We start from the raw sequence: 27,087 nt of genomic DNA, 5'->3' as shown, positions 1-27,087 counted from the left end.
AAAGGAGGAATATATTCAGTGAGTGGATTTGAAACAGCCGATTTTAAAATCTACACCATCTGAACGCAGATGGAACAGCTTCACTCGCTGCAAAGTCTCTAAAAGTAAAGTCTGCCCAGCTGTTAACCCCTAATCCTGTGACATAACACGTCGTTTTCTGTAAAAAAAGTAAAGAAAATTTCAGGAATTCCTTCAGTCAGATATATAAAATGTCATATACTTTATTAAATATATGAAATACACAAAATAAATTAACCCACTGATATGTAAACAGTTAAATCAACACGGAATGTATTCTCTAATGTTCACATTTATATAGGACACAGACATGAAGGAATGTGTTTTAGGAGTTCAGGTCCTCTAGTTCACAACACATAATTGCTCAAGACCACACAGGGTAAACACAATATGTCAACACTTACAAATTAAACAACCATGATAGCCACATTAAAGGGATAGTCCACCCAAAAATTAAAATTACTCACCATCGTGTCAATCCAAACTTGTTTGACTTTCTTTCAGCTGTGGAATGTGGAAGATATTTTGAAGAATGTTTGTAATGAAATGGTTTCGGTTTCCATTGACTTCCATTGTATGAATAAAAAAATACAATATAAGTCAAAGAGAACCAATACTGTTTGGTTACCAACATTCTTCAAAATATCTTTGTGTGTGTGTGTTCCACAGAAGACATACAGGTTTGGAATGATATGAGTGGGAGTAAATGATACCCATTGACTGGTTCCCATTGACTTGCATCTATACAATGGTAGTCAATGGAACTGAAACGGTTTAGTTACCGTTTCAGCCGTATGATACCGTAGTATCATATATCTTCTTTTAAAGAATGTTGGTAACTAAACAGTTTTGGTTCCCACTGAATTACATAGAAGTCAAATTCCATGGAAGTCGAAGGGAATCAAACCTTTTTGGTTACTAACATTTTTCAAAATATTTTCTTTTACATTCTGAAGAAGAATGAAGGTCAGGTCATAGAGATTTGGAACAATCTAAAAATCAAAACTATCCCTGTTAGTCACGTAAACACATGAGAACACAAAAAGGCAAAGAACTGGAATATTTTTAAAAGGGTTATGGTATCAAAACCCAACATACAAACATACAGCTGCCACATGTTTGCTTCAGCAGCGGCAGTAATACATTTTAATTGAGGTATATGCCATATTTAATTTGATGTGAATAAAAACAAAGCTGTGGCGAATAGAAACACATTATGTTATATAGTTTGTGCAGTTTTAAGGTATTTGATCATGTTTAATTTCACAACTTGAAAGTTGAGTGTATTGACAACTTCTAAGCACCACAGCCTGCTTTTAATTCTCACTGAACAAATTATGGCATCTACCCTAACTATGGTCAATATCTTGACAAGTACTGCCAAGAAACCACAATCCTCAAGTTCATTATATTGCTGGCAGAAAAGGATAAAATCTACAAGAAATTCTCAGAGGTAATTGTAAACAATGCCACAGTTGTCCATGTTTTGACAGTTTACAAAACATGTGTAGTATAAAACCTATTTGAGACTATTATTTATACTATTCTTGACTATTAAAGGGATAGTTTACCAAAACTGAAAATTCTGTCATCATTTCCTCACCCTCATGTTGTTCCAAACCCATAAGACTTTAGTTAATCTTCAAAACACAAATTAAGATATTTTGAATGAAACCTGAAAGATTTCTGTCCATTCATTGAAAGTCCAAAAAAGGTTATAAAGTTATGAATTAAAGTAATAATAACAAAATTAGATTTTTTCGGTAAACTATCCCATCAAGTGCACTAGTACTGCTAGGTTATTTCTACTTCCATATCTGAAAAACCAAATAAATGTTTTTGTTCTAATCGCTCATGTCCTCCATTGTTTCTTCTTCAATCTCTCTGCCTATTTCCTCAAGTTTCACCGTTTTCTTTTGACCCTTCTTCTCCTCCTCCTTCTCTGCTGGAACGTACCAAGGCTTGGCTGCAGTGTCATCGCAAGCCCGGCCGCCACCCCTCCTGTAACCACCCCGTCCCGCCCTCACCAGCCCCCAGCCCTGAGGTTTACCCTCATGGGGTCCACTGTCTTGCACTCCTCTGGTCTGGTCCAGCTCCTTAGCACTAAGGGCCGGCATCCGGACAGGGACGGTATTTCCAAATTTGGAGTAGTCGATGGAGTAGCGCCCATCCTCTTCCGTCATAATGGAGACGAAACGCCGACCCCACAAGATCTCCTCTGGTGTGTAGGATGTACGGGCCTGCATTGTGATGCCAGTGGTCTCGACAACACCTGGTAGAACAGACACACCGGCTCTGTTTCAAAACCTAGTGAGCTATACAGGCAGCAAGTTCTTTTCAGTTTAGAAATGACTGAAATGAATGAATTTATGATTATTATTATTAATTCAAAATGATTACAATAAAGAGAACTGCACTCAATTCACCTTCCAAAATGACAATGATCTCCAGGTCTTCGGTAGCCAGCGATTGTGCTGAGACCTCGTACAGCGGACTTCCTCTATCAATGGTGTGACTGATTATAAGTGGAGAGACGAGGAATATGCCGTTGCTCCTGAGAGGGTTTTCCACCTGGATATCGAGCTGACAGACAGGAATCACCTCACCCTCTGCAGTCACTGTCCGCCGGATCACCTGAGGAACAAATATCAAGATTAGGGTGGAATTATTCTTGACAGAAGAACTACATGCTTACAAATAAAGGTTCAAAAAGGGGGGTTTTCACAGCGATTCCATAGAAGAACCATTTAGTGAACAGTTCTGAAGGACATTTGAAACATTTAAAGAATGTTTCACTTCCACAGAACCTTCTGTCCAATGGAAAAGTTCCATTGATTGTTAAAAGTTCTTCATGGAACCACAGATGGCACTAAAGAACCTTTGTTGTTCAGAGAGTTGAAGATATTTGTCACCTGCAGCTGTATGGTGGCAGAGATGATCATGCTCTTTCTCAGATCCCCGACGCGGAACATGAACGTTGGCCGGCCGTTCCGCGGCGCAATGACTGCGTTACGTGAGAATATGAGGGTTTCTGCTCTCCGGTTGGCTTGAGCTGTCTTCATGAATACACAGCCCAGCATGATGGCGTTGATGATCAAGCCCAGAATGTTCTGGATAATGAGGACTATGATGGCCAGTGGACATTCCTCCGTCACCATTCGTCCTCCGAAACCAATAGTCACCTAATATTACAGAAGTTATTACAGGTTCAAAATGCTCAGCCATTTGGTCCTCAATGAGTCAACAATTGATTCAAATCCATCCAGATTGCTCCTTACCTGCACCTCAATGGAGAACAGAAAGGCAGATGTGAAAGAGTGAATGGAAGTGACACACGGCACAGGTCCGGGCTCGTTGGGATCTCGAGGCTCCAAATCGCCGTGAGCGAACGCTAAGAGCCACCACACCATGGCAAAGAGCATCCAGGAGCAGAGGAACGCTGAAGTGAAGATGAGGAGGGAATGCTGCCATTTCAGGTCCACCATGGTGGTGAAAACATCTTGGAGAAACCGGCCCTGAGAAGCAACAGAATCTTATTAATAAAGTGTATTGCATCTGTTGCCTAATATATACATCATACTACAATATGTGAGTGAGTTTAAACATTTGCTTGGACCGGAGTTCATCTGTGCAACACACCTGTTCTCGTATATTCTTGTGGGCAACATTACACGACCCGCTCTTGGTGATGAAACGTGCCCTCTGTGACTTTGGCCGGATGCGACTGGGTTGTGTGGCATCCTCAGCTAGTCGTGTCAGCAGGAAACCATCAGGCAAAAGGCCTTTGCGGGCCAACATTATGATAAATCTGTGGCTGATTGGTGCTCCACACTACAAAAGAACAATGCATATATAAATTAAATAGATTAATTTTAAATTAAAAAGGGGTTGTCTCTATAACATTTTCTTTCTAAGTTAAAAATAAATGTCACAGTTAAATTGATTTTAAATTGATTGTTTTTTTGAGATTCTAAACAGACCTATATTTAAGATAAATGTATTTTAATTACATATATAGATTTCCATTGAGTTGAATTACAGTATCAACAAACTAATAAACTTAACGTGATGCATAGTTGTCGATCATAAATCAATGAAACAAGAATGAGATTTATGTAATAAAACAAATACAACGTGAAAAATGTTCTAGTATATTATATATTACATTTTATATTAAATTACAGCATTTAAATACGTATAATTGAAACATTTACTATAATTTCAGAAAGGTTTGTCCCTCTTTTGCTTGGTACATAATTTCAATTAAGCTTCGTACATTTTTACTAATTTAAAAACCTAATTTAAATGCCTTTTTAAAGCCATGTATTCGCTATAAATATAAAGATCGTACATTAAGAGATTCATCGGAATGTGATCATTCAACACAAACACTGAAATTATCACAAACCGCATTCCTGTTAAAACATCAATATTAAAACAGTTAATTATATTTAAAAATCACCATCTTAAAATTCCGTTTTGTGTTGATTTGTATCTGAGTGGGAATCTACTTCAATTATAGGGCAATAGATAATATATTTAATTGAATGCACAAAATGCACACGCGCAGTTATACATGCATATATGATCGAATTTAATAATGCGTCCGTTATTTCATTTTGCGATTCGTCGTTATAATGACCGCATAATCAAGGTTAAAATAAAGATGCTTACCAGCACAACAGTGACGCGCGCTGTTTATTTCATATCAATGTCGTTTAAAATAAATAAATATATAAATAAATAATATTAACCGAACAAAATGTTTAAAGCAAACACAAGCAGATGGCTGGCTAGGAAGCTTATGCAATCAGACGGAGTCCTTATGATAGAGAAATGAATGACTGGAGGACAAACATATCCCAGAATCCCCAGCGACTGCTGCTGCGCTGTACTCTATGCTGCTTCGCTGTTCAGCGGCTCGCATCCAGACAAATGTGGGCTGTTTTACGGTTGTCAACAATTTTAATGAACGTCTATGTGTTGGCTTTCGTTTAAGAAGTCATTTACAGTTAAAACGAATAGTTTTTATTGGTGTTCGGCGTGTTTTCGAGTGTTTTTCGGGTTTGTTAGCTGATTAGCACTTTAAAGATGGCTGATCCATGGAATCGAGGTAAGTGACACGTAGCAGTTTTCGTATGATATACAATCATATTTTCATTTCAGTTATTTTATTAGTATGGCCACACAATATTTCAATATTAAGATGCCTCTCTGGTCTAAAAAATGGCATTTATTGATGATGTTGCTAGTGCAAGTAAACTCGAAAGTGAAAGTGGTCAGATATGAAATCATGTTGGTGTACTTTATGTAAAAAAAAAAAAAAGGAGCATAATAACAGTGAATTTTTTTTTTTTTTTTTTGACAGGACATGGTGCTGTGGATGACATGCTGGATGCTGAAAACAGGCTGATGGCAGAAAATCTGGCCGGTAAAGTCTCTAGACTCAAATCTGTAAGTCAGACTTCTATATATATATATAATGTGATTAAAACATTGTGGTTTTGTTGTGTTTAAATGTTATTGGTTTCATTCACAGCTGGCGTATGACATTGACAAAGAGGCCGAGGAACAGAACACCTACTTGGATGGCATGGTTGGTGTTTAGAAAGTGTAGTATGTTGTATTTGCAGTGTTGGCACATGGGTGTAACTCATCATGTGTTTAACATCCTTGTTTACTCAGGACTCCAATTTTCTCAGTGCAACTGGGCTGTTGACTGGAAGCGTGAAGAGGTTTTCCACAATGGTACGATCCGGCCGAGACAACCGAAAGATCTTGTGTTACATGTCCGTCGGTTTGGTTGTGGTCTTCTTCCTGCTGTACTATCTAGTGTCACGGCTCCAGAACTAATGGGATGTTTGCTGATATTTCCGAACAGTTTCTCAGTTCTATGAGAATATTTGGGATGCTCTGTTTGGTCCTCTCATGAGGAGATTATAGTGAAGTGTACAGCGGATGTCTTTCCATTAATAGAAAAGAGGAATGACTGTGGTTTGAGGATGATTTATCGCATTTAACTTTATTTAAGCAAATCCTTTGTTTACACTTTCAAAAGTGGTCTATTCAGTGTATATTTTTATTCATAATGGAAAGAAACATGCCATGGACCAATATTTACAGTTTTATTTCAAATTAATTAAAAACGTATTTTTGCAATTTCCATGCTTTATATTTTTATCATTGTAGATTACGTAAGAAAATGAAACTAACAATTTTTTGATAATTATGTACATTAAAATAATTTAAATGCAAATACTTCTGTTGTGATTTTGCTTTTCTGTCCAGCCTGGATAAACAGTGTGCTTGCATGATGTTCATTTAAAACTATTTGTGATGCATCTGATCCTCAAAATCAGCCATAACATAACATTTATTTTTGTAAATGAAATAATTTACTATAATCTCCTGCCATGTTTCCTGTCATCTGATTGATATTTCATACTTTTCTAGAGAGTAAAAGTAGTATAATTTTAGTATGATCCTTAAATTTTCAGGTCATGGTTCATGTGTTTTTAAAAAAATGTGAAATCTTTAATTATTTTTTAAATAAATGTAAGAATAATATTTCGTTAGTTTTTTTTTTTTTTTTGAGGAATGTTTATTTGTACATTTGTATATGTTTTGCCCCCCACAATTAAAACTACAGAGCTTTGATCATAAAACTGAACATTTAAATATAATTTTACCAAGACACTAAAACATTACAGGATCATACTTTTTTCACTTTATCATGATATATGGGCCATAAATATAAAAAAAAAACAAGTTGTTTATATTTTAATATTTTGTTTTACGGTTCACTAAACTGTGTTATTTCTAAATTTATTGCATAAATCATATATATTTTAAAATATGAAGTCAATCAATGGTTGTGATGCATGTATGCACGCATATGCAATTTGCAACAAAAGAATTGAGACAACGAATACTTCAGTGATGAAGTTTATTGCATCTGAGTAAAATAAATCGAAGACACCCGTCAGAAACGCTCTGCCTCTTTTGTTCGACGCCGAAGGGCTGCTACATATAATAAAATAATCATTTTTTATATGAAGCGTAAGATATACATACTTTTTAAAATTCCACCGTTCTCCTCCAGTCCGCGAGGCGGCGGTGCAGCTCACAGTGAGTGTGTGAGCCACGCCCTGTTTCTCTCGAGGAAGAACATTTTGGATTTTCAAGACAGCGGCAGCAGCAGACGGTCAGTTAACGATCTCGCCTGACGGCTCCCTGAGGGCGAAGAAAGAGTGTCTCGTTTTTTGTCTTTTGTTTTCTTTTGTTTTTTTGTTGCACTTAATTTGTCCTGATGTCTGGTGAAGTGGTGGCGAGCACTGAAGAGCAGCAGGTTTGCTTATTCAAACACGTTTTGTATGCGGCCATTCCGCATCTGAACAATGTGATTGTATCGATTCATTTTAAGTTCGTGTTAAAATAATAAAATATACACAAGTCTGTCTGGTTTATAGCTGCTTAACCATATAAAATAACCTCTCTGCTTAAAAGTTATTTTTATAGGTTTTTTAAACAATGTAATGTTTGTGTTTGTAGAACAATTTTCACATACTGCATGCTGAAAACGTATTTAGATTAGCTCTAAAGTGTAAAATAAAATATTATATATATATATATATATATATATATATATATATATATATATATATATATATATATATATATATATAAATAAATAATAGAACTTTAAATAGTTATATATATATATATATATATATATATATATATATATATATATATATATATATATATATATATATATATATATATATATATATATATATATATATATATATATATATATATATATATATATATATATATATGCTTATTAACTTTTGAGGGGAAATTAAGTTGTCAAATTCATTATATATTACTTGGTTCAATGTAGCTGTCATTGTTGTTGTAACTTGACAATAATTTGACATGATTTGAACATGATTTAATTTTTTCATCCCGCATTTAACGTAGGAGATGCAGGACACTGTTGTAAGTCCAGAAAAAGCTGAGGAGGCCAAACTGAAGGCCCGATACCCCCATCTCGGGACCAAGCCCGGGGGGTCAGATCTTTTGCGAAAAAGACTACAAAAAGGGGTACGTTCCTGAAAGGGAATTTTAAAATTGAGCTCATTAATTGCAAATAATGATGACGTTGTTATTCCTTGCAGCAAAAATACTTTGACTCTGGTGACTATAACATGGCCAAAGCCAAGATGAAGAACAAGCAGCTCCCGACAGCAGCGGCGGAGAAGACGGAGATCACCGGAGACCACATTCCCACGCCTCAGGACCTGCCACAGCGGAAACAGTCTCTGGTGGCCAGCAAACTCACCTTTTAATGCGAGTGTGGACTTCCGTGCCATTCCTGCTGTCTCCATTATGTTCCCTCAGCCTTAATCGTTTTGTCTTTCTTGTGCTGTCTTTTCTTACTCTCTTTGTCTTCTGCTTGTAGAAATGCTCTCAATATAATGTTTTGATTAAAAAGCGTATATGTACTGCTGCTACCATCGCACTTGGAACTAACCATACAGTCCGATGTATTGATGCCAAGGTTTAAACGTGGTAATCTGGCCCGTTAAGTCAGATCAGCATTATTTTAGGGTTTTACTTTTTCTTTTTTTTTTCTTTTTCATCACTTTTTGAACATCTTTGCTCTGTGCTTGTCTTGAAATAAGACCTGCATGAATCGATAACATGGACTGGACTTGAAATAATCACATCCACCTCTTCTGCCAAAACTGTGCCTCTTGGAAGAAGCAAAAGGCCTCGTAGATGTTAGCTGATTGAGCTGAAGAATATCGAAGCGCTCTCAAAGTTTGTTTGTTGAGATGTGCTGTTTGCCTCCTACTTGTTAATTATGAAAACGACCTTAAAGCTGTCAGTTTCTCTCGGGCGGCGTTTGTTTGCCCGCGCTGAGGAGAGTGTTGAGATCCTCGCTGGGTTCTCTAGGTTGTGTTGTCAGAACACCTAAGCTGTACAAACGTTTACTGTCACAACTGTGCCATTTGTTTTGTAAATAAACTAGTTTTGCACATGTGCCATGTGACCGAGTAGTTGTTTCTGAACTCTGCACAGTACAGGTCGTAGATTTGCTGTTGAAACACTAAAATTATTTTAATTATCTAGACAAATTTAATTTAGACTAGGTGTAATTTGCTCTTTATGTCTAGTCAAACTTGATTCACGCCTTATTTAAATTAAAATGAATCGAGGCTTTCATTTATTTAGCTGACTGAGTTTACACGTAATACAAATAACCAGCTTATATTTGAAGTATGCATTGTTTTTAGTATATCTGGGTGGAGTGCAGTAACACTCTTTCCAGCTCATTCATTGCCATGGTGGCTTTTTATTTAATTGTTTGATTTTTATTAATTTTTTTTTTTTCAAGCGACTGTATCATTACTAAAGCAAAGAAGATGAACAAATAGCTCCTGGCAGCAGAGATGACATAGATAAACAAATAACCAATTCACATTTGGAAAGACATGCATAATGCATGGCCCTGTTTCCACGGCATTCATTCTTATAGTTTCTTTTATAGGTGACTATAATGTGTACAAAGCAAAAAAATATAGGTGACTATAATGTGTACAAAGCAAAAAAATGATGACCAAACCACCGCAGCAGCAGAGAATACGGGTATGAACAAATACATTTGGAGTAAGCAAATACATGCATTATGTTTTTCTACCTGAGTAAACCCGGGCGGGGCGCAGTAACTCAAAAATACCACAAGACGGCACTGTTTCCACGCCTTTCGTTGCCACGGCGTCTTTTTTTTTTTTTTTTCCTTTCTTTCTGCAAATGAAGAGCAAACAGCTTTACGCCACAGACTACAGCGATATGTAAATGACTACCTTAGATTTCGTAAAACATATAATAAATAAATCGTACAACAGTCTTGAAAATGATAAAAAAGAAAAATGATGGTTCATAACGTTACTTGGAACTGGCGAGGATGATTGGCACATAGAAAGCCAACAAGCGGGAAAAATGAACAATAAATGTGAAAAGGGCGGGGGTATGGTGGCCCGGAAGTTAAATTGAAATAATGTTTTATTTTATATGAAAATAATACTAAACCTTACTATACTTCTCACAGTCAGTTTATATTTAATTGGCTACCGAAATTTATCAGCGTCTTTATTTTGCTGAATCCGTTGTCACGTGGTACCTGTTACTTTTCTCAGCGGTGGTCAGGACGGACCAATCATATACGGTTGTGATTACTAGCTGATAGTTTTTACTTTTTAATCGAGCGTATGAAATACCTGCACGAGTTTTCATTTGTATGCCAGATATTTGTCTTGATTATTAATGGAATTAAATGATTACACTATTTTGTGTGCATATGAGACAAAAATCATCCTGAGATTTAAATGCGGTTTAATGGAGGAGTCGGCGTGTTGAGCCACTAAGCGCCCCCTGGCGGAAAGCTACAGCATGTTCCATTGAAAACAGCTATTAGTTATTAAACTGTGCCACTCAATGTATTTCCCCGGCGGCTGTGACACTTCCACACCACCAGCCAAGAGACTGCAGAAACTTCGGCGTTTCTCAATGTCTGTTTTCTAAGTCGCGGAAGACGCCGAGAGTTGTGATGTTTCTGGAGTAACGGGAGTCCAGGCAGAGCCTAATGGCAGCGCCGGAGCTGTACTCGAAGGTATGAGAGTTTAAACCCCGCTACTTTCATCTGAGCAGTGGAAACATGTGCAACATTGTACCATCCAAACAGTCCAATCTTTTTTTGTGGGGATCTTTAAAAATCTAATAGAATTAATTTGAATTTATTTTTGTTTAATTATCAAACAACCAGCGAACATTATTCAAACAAACAAATAATGACCATATAATAAATGTTAAATTCCTGCTTTAAATATGAATGCACTGATAAAACAGTCAGATGCTTGTTGAAAGAAAAGCAAAAAATATATATTAATCTTAGATGCAGCTCTTATTTCAGGTATATTTGAAGATCTATTTTTATAATATTATATATGATATTTAATTTCTTGTTTTAAATAGGAATGCATTGATAAAACAACAATTAGATGCTTGATTAAAGTTGGGGGGAAATTAATTACTGTAATCTCTTATTTTAGGTGAATTAGACCATTTTATAGCATTAAATCAAGAAATAATATTTAATTTATTGTTTAAACTGTGAATGCATTGATAAAGCAATCAGATGCTTGATCGAAGTTGAAAGAAAAGCAAAAATAAACAAATACGTTTCTGAGTTGCAGCAAATTTAGATCAATTATACATTTTCATATTATTAAACCTAAAAGTAATATGTAATTCTTGTTTTAAATATGAATGCATAACAAAAAATATTGTAATAAAATAATAAAATGCTGTATTCATTTTATTAGTTTGATTACTTGTATGCATTAAACCATTTTATATTTGCATCGAATTGCATTTAAAAAAATAATGCTACTCATTCTAACTTGATGTTGACCGCCTGCAGTTTGCTCGAGTCTGGATCCCAGACACCACGGAGGTGTGGAGATCAGCAGAGCTCACCAAAGACTACAAGCCTGGAGACACTGTCCTACATCTACAGCTGGAGGATGAGTCGGTGAGCGTATCAAAGTTTTCACATACACCCTGTTTTGTAAGAGGTTAAGATCCAGTTTACCCATCCAACATGGCATAAATTTGACCAGGTCAGGTGGTTTAAAGCTTTTGAGGACTGCTTGAGTCAGCACTGAGTCACGTTTGAGGCAGAGTTGAGTCAGACTTGCTGGAAAAAATAATGGGTGTGGAATTCCAACTCCAGCATATTTCTGCAGCCATTGCTGTTCCCTCTGTGTTTTTTCACTGGTGAAAACTGGTGTAACATTTAACTGGTGTGCAGTTGCTAGGCTAAAGATGAGTATCTGTAGTTTAGCTTGTGGTTTTCCTGAGGTAAATGTCCTCTAAATTTATCTCCTGCAAGTGTGTCAGTGATACCCAAAGCTTTTTGCATGTTTTACCCACAACATAACTGGCATTTAAGCTGCGCGTGTGCATCTGATGAATTAGCTTGTTTTACATTTAAAGGAGTATTCTGGGTTTAATAAAAGTTAAAGAGCAGTTTGTAGGCAGTAGAGCTCATGGCAGGAAAAACAAACACATAAATGCACATGCTGTGGAAGTTTATAGGACAAGGCAATAGATTCAGTTTAAGAGAATTTTTAATTCTCCACAGCGGCTTCAGCTGAGCTCTAGTATCTTTTTGCAGGAATTTGAGTACAAGTTGGACCCAAAGAGTGGCGTTCTGCCGCCTCTTTGTAACCCAGACATCCTGGTGGGCGAGAACGACCTCACGGCTCTCAGTTACCTCCATGAACCGGCCGTTCTGCACAACCTCCGGGTCCGATTCACAGACTCCAAACTCATCTACACCTACTGCGGTAATCAAAATGTTGTTTGTGACATTGCTTATTAGATATATTAAAATCATAGATCAGACTTTTCTTTTCACTTCAATGTCAGTATGAAATAATTCTTTTTTTTTTTATTTAATTGGAATTTTTTTTTTTTTTTTGGAATTGGAATTTTTAATGTTATTTAATACAGATTAATACATTTTTTTATTAATTTTATTTTATTTATGTAATTTCACTTTTTATTTTATTTTATTATTATTTTTTTATTTCTGAGCATTGAGTTGTTGAGCAAGTTGTTTTTATTGAATTGAAAATTAATTGAATTGAAAATTAATTGAATTGAAAATTTGTAAATTACTTATTAATTAAATTGCATATTTTATTTTATTTTATTTTATTTTATTTTTCTGGGCATTGACCTGTAGACTTTGGAACTCCCATGTGCAGCAGATATTACTAGTGAATATGAACCATAAAATATGGCCTAGCGGAGCTTGTGTCATCTGTACTGCACAGCTCATTAGACTTTGAGTTATGGACTCTTGTTCTTAGATTAGACTGTTTTGCATGCAGTATGCAAATTTAAAAAAAATTATCTGAAAACGCGTTGTAATTCAGTCTGACTTTTAACCCAGAAGTTTTAAAAATCTAATCATTTATTTGTTTTAAAATAAAAATAGGAATCATCCTGGTTGCCATCAATCCATATGAAAGTCTTTCAATATATGGATCAGATATCATCAATGCATACAGTGGGCAGAACATGGGTGATATTGACCCTCATATCTTTGCCGTGTCAGAGGAGGCCTATAAACAGATGGCCAGGTATGTGCACACACCTTTTTGCAATAGTAAGAGATTCAAACAATAGAGTGTATCTAAAAAAATTTCCATAATTTATGGCAGTTACAATGCAATCTCTCCTTTTCCTCCTGTAAGAGACGAGAAGAATCAGTCCATCATTGTGAGCGGAGAATCTGGTGCAGGGAAAACGGTTTCTGCTAAATACGCCATGCGTTACTTCGCCACAGTCAGCGGTTCCTCTGATGAGGCCAGCGTGGAGGAGAAAGTGCTGGCGTCCAGCCCCATCATGGAGGTATGATAGCGTTTAGCTACCTATCTTTAACTAGCTAGCTTCTGCAAACCTGTAAATCTCCCAAATAGATCTAGATCTCTTCCAAGAAACTTCCATCTGTGTGTAGGCTATAGGAAACGCCAAGACGACGAGAAACGACAACAGCAGTCGCTTTGGGAAGTACATTGAGATTGGATTTGACAGGAAACACCACATCATTGGAGCCAACATGAGGACGTACCTTCTGGAAAAGTCTAGAGTGGTGTTTCAGGTTAGTTCTGCTCATTCGTCTCCACTAAAAGTTTTATTTATTTAAAAAGTTGATTTTAGTAATATAAAACGTTATTATAATGTCAAATAAATATAAAACCTTATGTATTTGTGTGTAAATATCACTTGACTTGCAGTTTCTGTTTCCTGTTTTAGGCATGTGAGGAGAGAAACTATCACATCTTCTATCAGCTCTGTGCTTGTGCCCATTTACCTGAATTTGAACCTCTAAAGTTAGGTATGATACCCACTCTGCATTGTGTTTGTAATTAAGTCAAGTAGCCCATTAGCGTTTTAATTTGATTGGGTTATAACAGGTTATAGATGTTGTTATTGTAGGTTGTAGGTCAACTGACAGCTGATATTTTATAGTAAATAAATCTGTTCACCACTTCCCTTCAGGGTGGACTCCTTTTCTTCAGTAACCAGTCTTTCTCTTAAGGTAGCACTGATGACTTTCCCTACACTAACCAAGGCAGAAGTCCCATCATCGAGGGAGTGAACGACCTGAAGGAGATGGAAGCCACAAGGAAAGCCTTTTCACTGCTGGGTATGAATATCCTACCTTTCCATGTTCCCATGAGGTGTTTTGTACACCAGGGTCCTAAATGTCCTCCTTTTATTGTCTTAACTATCAGAATGATGAACGGGTAACATCATTTATTTTATTTTATTTTGTATTTTATTAATGGTATTGTATTATGTTTATTTTATTATTTAAATATTTTTTTAATAGTTTTTCTTTTCTTCATTTAATTTTGTTTTTATTTAATATTTATTTTATTTATAATTTTATTTCATTTCATTTATTTTTTTATTCATTTTTCTCTTTCTTGTAATTATTTAATTTATCACATTTTTATTTTATTTTTATTTCATCCTTATTACCTATCCATGATTAGACTGGCCAGGTTTCTGAATATCCAATAGCAATAGTTAATGTGTAAACATGGATGAAATGAAATTCTATTTTCATAGTACAAAAAGCTCTTTTATCTAAAAAGATCAAGGACAATTAGATTCCTCATGACATAAATACTTTTAATGCTTCTTCACATACTCTTAATGTAGTCGTACAACCACAAACGTGCCAGTATCTGCTGATTGATTCCAGGAATTACTGAGGCACATCAAATGGGTTTATTCCAAATCCTGTCAGCCATTCTTCATCTGGGGAATGTGGAGGTGAAGGAGAGAGGATCATCTAGTTGTTGCACCTCTGTAAGCATTTAATAAGTTTCTTTAATAAGCATTTTGCATGTTCATACATTGATTCCACACTATGTTGTTCGCACTGTGTCCAGGATGAAAGCGGCCACCTGGCTGTGTTTTGTGACCTCACTGAGGTGTCATACGAGTCCATGGCTCACTGGCTGTGCCATAAAAAACTCAAGACTGCCACAGAAACCCTGAACAAGCCTGTTACCCAATTGGAGGCCATAAACGGCCGTGACGCTCTTGCAAAACACATTTACGCCAAGCTCTTCTCATGGATCGTTGGCCAGGTCAACAAGTCCCTGAGCACTTCCTCCAAACCGCACTCTTTCATCGGTGTCCTAGACATCTACGGGTGGGTGAGGTGCTATTATTTCATCTTCATTCTTTATTGATGTTAAAAATACAGTTGCAGGACAATGAGGTGAACTGTTGTGCCCAGGTTTGAGACGTTCGAGGTGAACAGCTTCGAGCAGTTCTGCATCAACTACGCCAACGAGAAGCTCCAACAGCAGTTTAACATGGTCAGCATTTTCAAACATGTGTCAGCTTCTCCAGCATTCACAAAATTATCAGTCATGTCCAAGCACATCTTGACTCACAGAAAGCATTTCCCTCCAGCACGTGTTCAAACTGGAGCAGGAGGAGTACATGAAGGAGCAGATACCATGGACGCTCATCGATTTCTACGACAACCAGCCATGCATCAACCTGATCGAGGCCAAGATGGGCTTGCTAGATCTTTTAGATGAAGAATGCACTGTAAAAAACATTATTAAACTATAAATGTTATATAATAAGCAATTTATTTTGTGATAAACTTCTTAAATTCCTTGATTTGATGCTTTCAGATGCCAAAAGGTTCAGATGAATCATGGGCACAAAAGCTGTACAACACTCACCTAAAGAAAAGCTCTCACTTTGAAAAGCCGCGCATGTCTAACAGAGCCTTCATCATACTACACTTTGCAGACAAGGTACATGAAGGAAAAATATGCACTTATTATGTGGTCATACAGGAATTCCTAAGAGTCCATGGCACTTTATCTCTCTCGATTTCTGTTTTAGGTTGAATACCAGTGTGATGGATTTCTGGAGAAAAATAAAGACACAGTCAATGAAGAACAAATTAATGTGCTGAAGGCTAGTAAGGTGTGTTCTCCTCAGCATAGCTCACTAACATTTTTCTGGCACAGAAGTACAGCATCCTGTGTTCTGCACAGTCGAAATGAGAACCAGGAACGTGTTCAAGCTTGCGAAATGCTGTTCTCTACTCCCTCACTCAGTGACTTAAAAATAGAGTTATGATTCAACACATCTTGAGATAAGTATCGCCACCGGCTGTTCGGTTCATGAACATCTTGGAGAGGATTTTTTTCTCTGGTGGGTCGCAACCCAAAACATGGATTGGTCATGGTCGTGGATTAGTGTTAAATGCAAGTAACCAGTTGAGAACCACTGGTCTAGAGTGGAATTGGCACAAGTAGCATATCGCTCTGTTATAAAGGCTCTCTTGTTTTCTCACAGTTTGCCTTACTGGTTGAGCTCTTCCAGGATGAGGAAACACCTGCCGCTCCGGGCAACACAGCACCATCTGGTCGTGCCAAGGTTGGAAGGTCCACCCAGTCTTTTAGGGAGCACAAGAAATCGGTTGGACTGCAGGTTAGAGTTAACCAACAAAGCCAAGATCCATCTCTGTTATTCATTCTCCTCTGAACTGTTGATACAGTAAGGCTCTGAAAATAAAACCCCATTTATTTCCATTAATTGATTATACTAATAACAATAAACCTTTTAAGACAGACTGACCATGAGCTCAGATGTTATATTAAAAAAAACATCAAAACGGTTAAATAGTGAAATATATTCAAATGTTTGGGTAAAAAAACAAAAAAACAAAACACTTCTACTTCACATAAATGCTGTTCTTTTGAACGTTCTATTCATGAAAGAATCCTGAAGAAATGTATCGCTGTTTTCTACCTTGATAATAAGAAATGTCTCTTGAGCACCAAATCAGCATATTAAATTACATTTGAAAATATATTACAATAGAAAAAAATATTTTTAATACAGTTTTACAATATTACCGTTTTTACTGTATTTTTGATCAAATAAACATGCACCCTTGATGAACATAAGAGACTTGTTTGACAAAAAACAATCAAACAAAAAAACTTACCAGCTCCAACCTTTCTAAAGCATTGTTTTGTTCTTAAAGACAATGATAATAAATTTGTAGCTTTATTTAGTTTCATTGTATTTGATTCCATTGTCATTAGCAATGCATTATGGAATTGTAGTTCATTGTCTCAGTCTTGACAGTCTTGTACCTTTTGTCTTTTTCCCTAATTTTCATATAATATTCTTCTATAAATCTTGGAGAACATGAATGGGAAAAATACTTCCTTAACTAAGGCTGCTGAAAATGTGGGAAAAGTGGGCTCTATTGAAACGGATATTATCCACCCAGATCTTTTCACAGAAAGTCATAGTCATTTGTCTGATGCTTTTGTTCCTCCCGTTTTAAGTTCCGGAACTCTCTGCACCTGCTTATGGACACGTTGAACGCCACCACCCCACACTATGTGCGCTGCATCAAACCAAATGACGTTAAAGCCCCCTTCATGTCAGTAAGCCGACTTCAGAGATAATCCACCATTATGTAATACGGGTCACTATAGTTTCTTTTCTTTCTGTCTGTAGGATGGACCCCCATCGAGCCGTTCAGCAGCTCCGAGCCTGTGGAGTGCTCGAGACCATCCGCATCTCAGCTGCAGGCTTCCCTTCCAGGTGCTAATTCAGTAACTCGCATGTCTTCCCAGTGTCCCTTCTGCTTAGAATCTGATTGGCTGTGACCAATTCAAGGGAACCAATCAGATGTGACTAACTCAAAAAATCAAAAAATTTTGAACTGGTGATCTTACAACAGAATACATTTAATCTTATTAATTCAAGTTTAAAACTACTTTAGATTTTCAAAAAAATTAGTTCTGATAACCCAGCTCTAAATGCCTTAACTGATGTAGAATCTGTTTGTGTTTTAATACATCTTTACCTCCCTCTGGTCAGATGGACTTATCAAGAGTTCTTCAGCCGCTACCGTGTTCTAATGAGGCAGAAAGAAATCCTCTCAGACAGGAAGTTGACCTGCCAGAGTGTTCTAGAACGGCTTGTGCAGGTATCACACTTCTCTTTGTAAACATAAGCAGAAGTTTTTGTACTTTCTCAAAGAGCATGTATCCAGCAAAAAATAACTACCTAGGCTGGTTTAAGATGGTCTAAGCTGGTTTAAGCTTATCTCTCAGTCAAAAAGTGCCCAAAACCCCTCTAAACCAGCCAAAAGACCAGCAATGACCATGCTCAGACACCTACAAACCAGTTTGTAAGATTTTAAACAGTCTAATGTTACTTTGTCACCCCCTCTGCAGAACAAAGATAAATACCAGTTTGGAAAAACAAAGATCTTCTTCCGGGCTGGACAGGTGGCTTACCTGGAAAAGCTGAGGGCTGACAAACTCCGTACGGCCTGCATCCACATCCAAAAAACCATCCGGTGCTGGCTCGCCCGCAAGAAATACCTGCGTATTCGCCAAGCGGCCATTACCTTGCAGAGATACACAAGAGGACACCAGGCTCGATGGTGGGTCATGCTTGTGTAGTTTGTAGATTTAGTTTGTGAAATGAGCTAAGTGTGAACAGAGATGATTTGTAAGTCAGTTACAGGTTGCAAACTAAACTAACAATGTGTTTATCTACCCTTGTTTAGCTTGTGCAAGACACTGAGAAGAACTCGGGCCGCAGTGATCTTCCAGAAGTACACACGCATGTGGGCAGCCAGAAGACAGTTCTGCGACAGAAAGCAGCAGCGGTTCTCATTCAGAGGTTGCTGCGTGGCTACACAGCCAGACTGGAGTACAAACGGGTACGTTTGTAAGGTTTTTGTGGTATAGCAGAGCAGTTAATTATCTTGGCTTGTAATTACAAATTTAAAAATGTGCAAGAGGTAAAAATAATGAGGTTTTCAGGAATGAGTAAAAGCTATTTCTTAATACAGAACAAATTCTTCAATACATTTATGTAATTGTAAATAAAAAATTCAAAGTTTTGTTCACTTTGAAACTTAGAGTTTGATTTTCAGCCAAGAGATCAGTCTGTTTTCTAACATTTTTTTGTTTTATGAAATTTCCAGCTTAAAAGCTTACATGAAATAACCTTATTTATAACCAGCACCTTTTAAGTATGTCTGCCCATGATCAAGTTCTCCCTACGCTTTTCACTGTTTCAATTACAGTAATAGAATGGGTTGCAAATGCTGTTTCTTGTTGGATTGGGGATGAAAGCAACTTTTATAGAGTTTTGTCATCTTGTTTTCTTGCACAGTTGGTGTTTGAGCACAAGGCTTTACTGATCCAGCGCTGGGTGCGTGGCTTCCTGGCCCGCTGGCGTTTCCGTCGCATCAAGCGGGCTGTGGTGTATCTTCAGTGTTGTGTGCGCAGGATGCTGGCCCGTCGAGAACTCAAGAAACTCAAGATTGAAGCCAGATCGGTTGAGCACTACAAGAAGCTCAACTTCGGCATGGAGAACAAGATCATGCAGCTGCAGAGGAAACTAGATGAGCAGGTATCCTCTGTCTCTTTTATCTTCATTTGTTTTGATATCTGAGGAGGAATCCATGTTTGAGTTATAGTATTTTGTATCTTTAGCATAAGGAGAACCGAGAGCTATCTGAGCATGTAAGGCAAATAGAGAGCCACGGTGCTGCTGAGTTGGAGAAGTTGCACCTGCAGCTCAAGACTCTTCGAGAGGCGGATAAGGAGTCCCGACACCGTGGAGACCTGGTGACATCATTACAGGAGGAGCTAGAATTGGTCCGTCAGGAGCTGGAGAAGAACAAAGAGGTTTTATTTATTTGTTTTCTTAAAATGAATATATTTTTTTATTATTTATTTAGTATAAAGTTTTAATATCATCACTTATTGACCAAAGAAAATAAATTTCTTAGTCACCCTAATTTTTTTTTAACAGTAGTGCATGCATATTTTGTTTATTTGTTTGGTCATGAAATTAATAATTTTATTCAGTAAGGACACATTAAATTGATCAAAATTGAGAGTAAAGACATTTATAATGTTTTCAAAGAATCCTACTAAAAATGTATCACAGTTTCCACAAAAATATTAAGCAGCACCGTATTCAGCTTTGCCATTCCAGGAATATATTACATTTTTAAAATATATTAAAATATCAGCTTTGGTGAGCATAAGAGAGAGTGTGTGTGTGTGTGTGTGTGTGTACTTCTACAACACTAAGTTTGTTACCTACTGTATATTCTAATCCAATTTTGATGGTGTCTTCTAAACACTGCTGAGTTTTAACAATTAGAGCACAAAAGCAGATGGTGTTGTAGATGAGTAAAACACTGTGATCAATCATCTAACTGCTGTCTGCAGATGGTCACTGAACTGAACGAGAAGAACACACTGCTGAAGAGTGAGAAAGATGAGATGAACAGACTGATCCAGGAACAGGAGCAGCAGATAAAAGGTGGATTCACGCTGTTTTGACTTGGCTCAGGAAAGCTCCAACCTTTTAACTAGTAATACTATTGTGTTTGGTGAGAGCTTGGGCAAGAGTATCTGTATTCCTTGTGGAGGAAGTTACTCTTTAGCAGTCCTATTCATGTCACTGTTAGGTACTTGACCTGTGGATATGTTTATCTGCCAAGCTTTTTATATAGTGGTTAACAGTGTACGAAACTGGATTTACATACCAAGAAACTCATGCAGCTTGTCATCTGCATTGTCTTAAACAGAGAAGTCAGAGCCGACCCATGAGGAGGTCACAGAGCACCTGCAAGCACAGCTGAATGAGGAACGCTTCCGTTACCAGAACCTTCTGACTGAGCACCTGAAGCTGGAGGAACGCTACGCTGATCTGAGATCAGAAAAAGAGGTGGCTGTATTAAGAAAACTGTTTCCTACCACTTTTCTAATACAGTGGCATTTTCAGATTTTTAATATTGTAATTTTGTGTTACCAATCTTTCTAAAAAGGAGCTCTCTAAACCTGGTCATAACAGAGCTGACTCTGGCTACAGCAGCAGCCAATCAGAGAGCGTCCACAGCTCTGTGCTCACAGGGTCAGAGGTCAGCTCACTGGAAAAAGAGGTCCGTTTCCAAAGGCATTGACTCCTGAGTTACTCCTAGATTTTCTGTTATGACGGTTGTGTTTGGTGTGTCTAGGATGCTGGGCAGACGGCAGCTGATGTGTCTCTGCTGCTGAAGCTGCAGAGGAGAGTCGCTGAGCTGGAGAAGGAGAAGATGGACCTGCGGGGTGAGATGGACACCAAAGAAGAGCAGCAACAACTGGAACAAACTAAAGTAAGGACCAAGACGGTTCGGTTTAAATCAACCAAAAATGAAATTCTGTTATCATGTACTGGAAGTCATGCGTTTTCTTTCTCTGTTTTCAGGAACTGGAAGATTGTCGGAAAGTGTTAGGGGCTGAGAGAGACTACGAGGCTCTGAAGGTAACAAAACACACTATTTTTACACATTAATCTCTTGTCTTTCGTGTATTCAGATAAATATTTATGTGTGTGTGTTGTGATGTTCTCACAGCGTCAGGAGCTGGAGTCTGACAATAAGAAGCTGAAGAAAGATCTGCAGGAGCTCCGTCAGTCCCTCAGTAAGGGGTCGGGGTCAAAGGTGGCGTCCCCTGGAGGTCAGGCATATAAAGTGCTCCTCGAACAGCTCAACTCCACCACTGAAGAGCTTGAAATGCGAAAGGAGGAAGTGCTCATTTTGCGCTCTCAACTGGTCAACCACGAGGCATTTAAACACAAGGTAGTGTACAAACTTTTTTTCAGCCATTTGACATTCCATATGTGAAAATCTTATAATTTAGTTCACATTATTTTTAAGTAATATATATATATATATATGTACATTTCTTTTTCAGGAAACAGGAACTGAAGGAGATTCAGGTGACTCGAGCAGGTACAGCATCTTTTATATTCTTACCCATGTTCACGCTGTAACATGCATACGTCCTTATAATGGAAGGCACTCATGACTCTTTCTCTCTCAGATCCCCCACACTGGACCTTCGTGAGCTCAATGAGGATGGAGAACTCTGGATGGCTTATGAGAGCCTGAAGGAAACTAACAGGTGAAATAAAATAGGTTTAATGTACAAAGACACTCTCTTACGTACACTAATTTGCACACACACCATCCAAAACCTCTTTTTTTTAAAATTGGAAACGTCTTTTTATATTGGTAAACAAAGGGGCTAAATGCCCACTTTAGGGAAAATAGCAAGAACTGTGGTGATTTTTTTTTTAAAAACTGAATATTAATGAAAACACATAATTTGTGTAGAAGGAAATTGTATAAAAAAAAAAAAAAAAAAGTCTTAAACATGATTAAGAAAATCATATATGCACTAAAAGGGTTTAGTTGCTGACGTTTCTCATTTTCTTTTAGTTTGTTGAAGTACTAAAATAATTAAACAAAAAATAAAATAAATTAAAACTTAATGAAACCTATATAGACTAATGAAAATGACAAAACACAACAAAATTATTACAACTTTAACCACAATAAAAATGAAAAATAAAATTTAAAAATAAAATTGAATTCAAAATATTAAGAAAAACTAATAATATATCAGTGATACTAAAATAAAACACTGGCTTAGTGTATATCTTGGATGATATTTTAATATCATCTCTCTTTGCAGGATTCTAGAGTCGCAGTTGCAAACTCAGGGACAGTCCCACGAGAAGGAGGTGGAGGGTTTGAGGGCGGAGCTTCAGAAGTTAAGGGCGGAGCTTGATCAGCAGCAGCAGATGCTGTCAGACAGCTTGGAGCTACCGCAAGATGCTCGAATACAAGCAAGCCTGCAGCACGAGATCAGTCGCCTCACGCAACAAAATATGGTAACAATGACAAATATACTTTGCAATATATCACAGTAAACATCTGTATTAAAATGATTTCTGTGAACTCTAGGACGTCTTGGAGCAGATGGGGAAACAGGACAAAATGATCCGCAAACTAAAGAAACACCTGAAAATATACATGAAAAAGTTTGGGGAGGCTGAGGGTAATGATTTCTCATTTTAAATACAAAATATTAATACTATCATTCAAGTTAGGACATTGAATTAATCTTTATTTTTATCTTAAAAACCTTCAAAATGTGAGGTGTATGCTTTAATGCTTTCAATTAGTTTCATAGATGAATTGTCACATGAATTTCTGTAGGAGTGGCGTCCCAACATTATTTTTATTTGGAAAGTATTAATAATATTTTGGTGGTGGCAGCAGGTGGTCATATCGAGCAGTCCTCTCCAGAGAACATGGCTGGTGAGAGCAGTCGCACAGTCAGTATCGTTCGCAAAGAGAGGGATTTCCAGGGCATGCTGGAGTACAGGAGAGAAGATGAGAGCAAACTGTTCAAGATACTCATCACAGGTGATCTGAACAACATTAATGTCAACAGAGAGACTAAAAATATAACTGTATATAGATACATATTTTTGCATTCAGCAATTCATAGATAAAAGGAAAGTTGAACAGATGGACACTGAATTTCTTGTAGCTTGTATTCCATTGAAAAGAGTGATTTTCCAGTCATTCTGGATGTTTATCCACAGAGCTCAAACCCCGAGGTGTGGCGGTGAATCTGGTCCCAGGTCTGCCTGCTTTCATTCTCTTCATGTGTCTGCGACATGCTGACTACGCCAACGATGACCAGCGGGTCTCCAACCTACTGAACTCCTCCATCAACACCATCAAGAACGTGCTGAAGGTGAGAGACTCTCTGAGTCAGGGAATGTTGGAATACAAATTCACTGAGATGATAGTGAACCATCTTAATGTGAAAAGATTATTTCAATGAAACATCTGACAGAACATGCTGTGAACTTTCTGCAAGTAATAAGTTATTATCTTTGCAGAAACGGGGAGATTTTGAAACCATTTCCTTCTGGTTGGCAAACACCTGTCGCTTTTTACATTGCCTGAGGCAGTACAGTGGAGAGGAGGTAGGCTGCGTTTCAAACCCTAGTGTGCTGCCTACCTAGACAGCATTTTAGGCATCAGTATTACACTCCTAGCATGAAGATTTCTCCAAAGACATTTGCAGACAAATGACAGGAGCATTTATTAAATATCTCATCCTGACCAAACAAGTCCTTCACAAGAAATGCAATCCCAGAATGCATTGCGACAAATCAGTGTTTGTGTGAGTTACTTGTAAATTTCAGTATACTTATTTGAGGTTCCTTAAATGCTACATTTGAGGATTCTGATTAAAAAAAAAAAAAAAAGATGCTAAAACCTTTAGCTTTGTGAAGAAGCAAGCTGCAAATGTTGAGAGTAGGAAGAAAGGTTTGGGACATTATTTACTGCTGTATGAATGCTGACCTAATATTTTATTTCTTTTAGGCGTACACAAAGCACAACACGCCTCAGCAGAGCAAACATTGTCTGACAAACTTTGACCTGTCGGAGTACCGGCAGGTTCTGAGTGATCTGGCTATTCAGATCTACCAGCAGCTCATCAGGGTCATAGAAAACATTTTACACCCCATGATTGGTAACGCTGCAAGCTATGGTTAAAAATATTTTAATTTTTAATATGCACTCTGCTTGATAATTCCCTCTTTTCCTCATTCTAGCGCCAGCCATGTTGGAGCAGGAGACCATTCAGGGTGTGATGGGCGTGAAGCCCACAGGAATGAGAAAGCGCACGTCTAGTGTCCATGAGGAGAACTCTCACTCGCTGGAGTCCATTCTGAAGCAGCTGGATGTGCTTTATTACACGCTGCTTCAGCACGGCAACGACACCGATCTGGTCCGACAGGTCATCAAACAGCAGTTCTACGTCATCTGCTCGGTCACACTCAACAACTTACTGCTCCGCAAGGACATGTGCTCCTGGAGTAAAGGCCTGCAGATCAGGTACTGACCACTACAGGCCACATATATGATTCATAAAGTCTGTGCAGGCGAGTCATTTCTCAGTGTTTTTAAATAGGGTAGTGTGGATAAAAAAAAAAAATGTTAATCATAATTTAGAGAGAAAAAGATTTATACCAGTAAATAAGTGTGTATGGTTTAATGTTGTTTGTCTAAAATAACGTTAAAACTTTTAAATAACTTTTTTTAAACTTGTAAAAATTATAAAATGATAAAGTTCTATAAAATAGCATTTCACTGGAGTGTTTTATTTATTTTTGTACATATTTACATATTTTGTGCAATGTTTACACTATTTATACAAAATTATATATAATTTTGTATAAATATAAATACAATTATATATATTTTAAATGTTTTATATATTATTAAAATAAATAATTCTATAAAATTTCTATAAATTCAAAAAAAAAAAAAAGAATTGATAGAATTCTGTATACACTTTTTTTTAATTTATTTATAATTGTTTTCTTATAAGGTATAATGTGTGTCAGCTGGAGGAGTGGCTGCTGGATAAAGAGCTTCAGGGCAGTGGAGCGCGTGAGTCTCTGGAGCCTCTGATTCAGGCGGCTCAGCTTCTGCAGATCAAAAAGAAGAGCCAGGACGACGCAGGGGCCATCTGCACCATGTGCACGGCTCTCACCACTGAACAGGTGTGTGTGTGTGTGTGTGCTGAATGGAGCTTGTTAAATAAAACCTTGAGTTCGGCTCTGAAGTTTTTTGTTTCTTTCTGGGACAGATTGTGAAAATCCTCAGCTTGTACACACCAGTGAATGAGTTTGAGGAGAGAGTGTCTATATTATTCATAAAGTCTGTACAGGTAAGTCATTTCTCACTGTTTTTAAACGCGTTTTAAAGCATATGTTAGATTTAATGGTGAAACACTTCTTTCTAACCTCCACAGACTTTACTGAAGGATCGTAAGGAGTCTTCTCAGTTACTGATGGACACTAAGATCATTTTCCCAGTAACCTTCCCCTTCAACCCTTCACCTGTGGCCCTCGAGACCGTCCAGATCCCCAGCAGCCTCAACCTGAACTTCCTGACACGAGTTTAAAAACACACCAGATGTCATCATGGACACTATGGAACAGATAGAATCAATCTGCTTTGAAATAAAGCCTTGGGTTATATTTGTGGTCACATCATCTGGGATGCTTATGTTTACACTTCCTGTATCACTGTAAAGGATTTCACTTATGGATTTTAGAAATGTTAAACACATTTCACTGTATTTGCTGGTGTTTGGGGGCTAAAATGTGTTATGTTTAGGACCTCAGTTGTGTTATATATCTCAAATGCATGTGCTGCCTTTATAATAGTGTTTGACAATGAAATATTTCTGTAAAGCATATTTATCAGCTTTCTTGTAAGAATGAAAATGGACAAGAGCATTTTTACAAATATATTTATGTGCAGTTTTTGGATGCAAGCGCTATCATTATTGCCATTTGAAATATGAAATGAAATGCTATAAAGAGAGTTTTTATATATTCATACAGTGAAGATTATTTAGCTGACATTTTTTTTGGATGATTGTTGAGTAATAACCAAAGTTTTGATAAGTTTGAATATTAAGTGACACTTGAGATGGATTATTATAAGGTGCTTGTTGGCACATGTCAAGCATGTCTCAACTAATGGAATCTAAAGTAACAAAGACATGACAAGTTAAAAAGTGACGTGTTCTTTATGAATTTTTGGTAAAAAATATAATGCATGCCCATAATTTTAGAATACCTATATTCTGATCTAATAGACATCACATCTTATGTTACTGACTTCTACAGATACTTGAAAGTTAAGTATTATTTTAACTAAAAAAGAATAAGCATAGAGAAAAATTATGGTAACTTCAATCCTGATCAACTGCAAGGAAAGACATTTATTTTAAGGCTTCATTCGGAAAAATGTGACAAGTACTTGGAAACACTGATTATGTGTATATATATATATATATATATAAACTAGATAAATTGTGATATTGTAGGTCAATCTCTATTATATCATAACACCAAAAATGACCTATTGCTCTGTTTTTAAAATAAAGAACAATTATTTATAGAATCATTTGATTATTACTTTAAGTGTATATGTTACAGTAAAACATGATGTCAAAATTG

The 27,087-nt window shown here is 37.0% G+C and overlaps 4 protein-coding genes across 4 annotated transcripts; 3 read left to right on the top strand and 1 right to left on the bottom strand.

The window, feature by feature from the left end:
• Positions 1 to 203: 203 nt before the first annotated feature.
• kcnj11l (potassium inwardly rectifying channel subfamily J member 11, like) lies at positions 204 to 4,829 on the bottom strand. Its single transcript, XM_058766736.1, has 6 exons — positions 4,693 to 4,829; positions 3,658 to 3,849; positions 3,297 to 3,533; positions 2,931 to 3,200; positions 2,445 to 2,652; positions 204 to 2,290 (listed from the first exon to the last, which is right to left on the bottom strand). The coding sequence occupies exons 2-6, from the start codon at positions 3,814 to 3,816 to the stop codon at positions 1,863 to 1,865; spliced, it is 1,302 nt and encodes a 433-aa protein (XP_058622719.1). The 5' UTR covers positions 3,817 to 3,849; positions 4,693 to 4,829; the 3' UTR covers positions 204 to 1,862.
• Positions 4,830 to 4,891: 62 nt separating this feature from the next.
• On the top strand, positions 4,892 to 6,588 carry bet1l (Bet1 golgi vesicular membrane trafficking protein-like). The gene is made up of 4 exons (XM_058766754.1): positions 4,892 to 5,131; positions 5,387 to 5,472; positions 5,558 to 5,614; positions 5,704 to 6,588. The coding sequence occupies exons 1-4, from the start codon at positions 5,110 to 5,112 to the stop codon at positions 5,869 to 5,871; spliced, it is 333 nt and encodes a 110-aa protein (XP_058622737.1). The 5' UTR covers positions 4,892 to 5,109; the 3' UTR covers positions 5,872 to 6,588.
• Positions 6,589 to 7,178: 590 nt separating this feature from the next.
• arpp19b (cAMP-regulated phosphoprotein 19b) lies at positions 7,179 to 9,067 on the top strand. Its single transcript, XM_058766753.1, has 3 exons — positions 7,179 to 7,366; positions 8,005 to 8,127; positions 8,202 to 9,067. The coding sequence occupies exons 1-3, from the start codon at positions 7,328 to 7,330 to the stop codon at positions 8,370 to 8,372; spliced, it is 333 nt and encodes a 110-aa protein (XP_058622736.1). The 5' UTR covers positions 7,179 to 7,327; the 3' UTR covers positions 8,373 to 9,067.
• Positions 9,068 to 10,474: 1,407 nt separating this feature from the next.
• myo5ab (myosin VAb) lies at positions 10,475 to 27,057 on the top strand. The gene is given in 41 exon segments (XM_058766755.1): positions 10,475 to 10,699; positions 11,510 to 11,620; positions 12,266 to 12,437; positions 13,094 to 13,238; positions 13,353 to 13,509; positions 13,616 to 13,759; positions 13,915 to 13,996; positions 14,201 to 14,308; positions 14,873 to 14,979; positions 15,063 to 15,328; positions 15,416 to 15,497; positions 15,595 to 15,735; positions 15,825 to 15,950; positions 16,042 to 16,125; positions 16,501 to 16,635; positions 17,505 to 17,602; positions 17,680 to 17,766; positions 18,046 to 18,154; positions 18,405 to 18,616; positions 18,743 to 18,819; positions 18,822 to 18,898; positions 19,357 to 19,596; positions 19,680 to 19,874; positions 20,427 to 20,520; positions 20,789 to 20,928; positions 21,029 to 21,142; positions 21,218 to 21,355; positions 21,448 to 21,504; positions 21,596 to 21,820; positions 21,936 to 21,973; positions 22,065 to 22,145; positions 22,719 to 22,917; positions 22,991 to 23,084; positions 23,309 to 23,455; positions 23,638 to 23,792; positions 23,941 to 24,027; positions 24,431 to 24,581; positions 24,664 to 24,946; positions 25,443 to 25,617; positions 25,704 to 25,784; positions 25,869 to 27,057. Coding segments are annotated over 41 exon segments (5,394 nt in total). The 5' UTR covers positions 10,475 to 10,672; the 3' UTR covers positions 26,022 to 27,057.
• The last annotated feature ends 30 nt before the right edge of the window (positions 27,058 to 27,087 follow it).

Source organism: Onychostoma macrolepis, chromosome 25, assembly GCF_012432095.1.
Source record: "Onychostoma macrolepis isolate SWU-2019 chromosome 25, ASM1243209v1, whole genome shotgun sequence".
In the NCBI taxonomy this organism is placed as follows: Eukaryota; Metazoa; Chordata; class Actinopteri; order Cypriniformes; family Cyprinidae; genus Onychostoma; species Onychostoma macrolepis.
This window is presented reverse-complemented; position numbering and strand designations above follow the sequence as displayed.

Excerpts from the sequence above, each read along its gene's own strand:
- kcnj11l (XM_058766736.1), bottom strand. The coding sequence starts at position 3,816 with ATGTTGGCCCGCAAAGGCCTTTTGCCTGATGGTTTCCTGCTGACACGA. Across the intron at positions 3,534-3,657 it reads ACAAGAATATACGAGAACAG|GGCCGGTTTCTCCAAGATGT; the intron begins GTGTGTTGCACA and ends GTTGCTTCTCAG. Across the intron at positions 2,291-2,444 it reads GATCATTGTCATTTTGGAAG|GTGTTGTCGAGACCACTGGC; the intron begins GTGAATTGAGTG and ends CTGTTCTACCAG.
- bet1l (XM_058766754.1), top strand. The coding sequence starts at position 5,110 with ATGGCTGATCCATGGAATCGAG. Across the intron at positions 5,132-5,386 it reads GGCTGATCCATGGAATCGAG|GACATGGTGCTGTGGATGAC; the intron begins GTAAGTGACACG and ends TTTTTTTGACAG. Across the intron at positions 5,473-5,557 it reads AAGTCTCTAGACTCAAATCT|CTGGCGTATGACATTGACAA; the intron begins GTAAGTCAGACT and ends TTTCATTCACAG.
- arpp19b (XM_058766753.1), top strand. The coding sequence starts at position 7,328 with ATGTCTGGTGAAGTGGTGGCGAGCACTGAAGAGCAGCAG. Across the intron at positions 7,367-8,004 it reads CGAGCACTGAAGAGCAGCAG|GAGATGCAGGACACTGTTGT; the intron begins GTTTGCTTATTC and ends CATTTAACGTAG. Across the intron at positions 8,128-8,201 it reads GAAAAAGACTACAAAAAGGG|CAAAAATACTTTGACTCTGG; the intron begins GTACGTTCCTGA and ends TATTCCTTGCAG.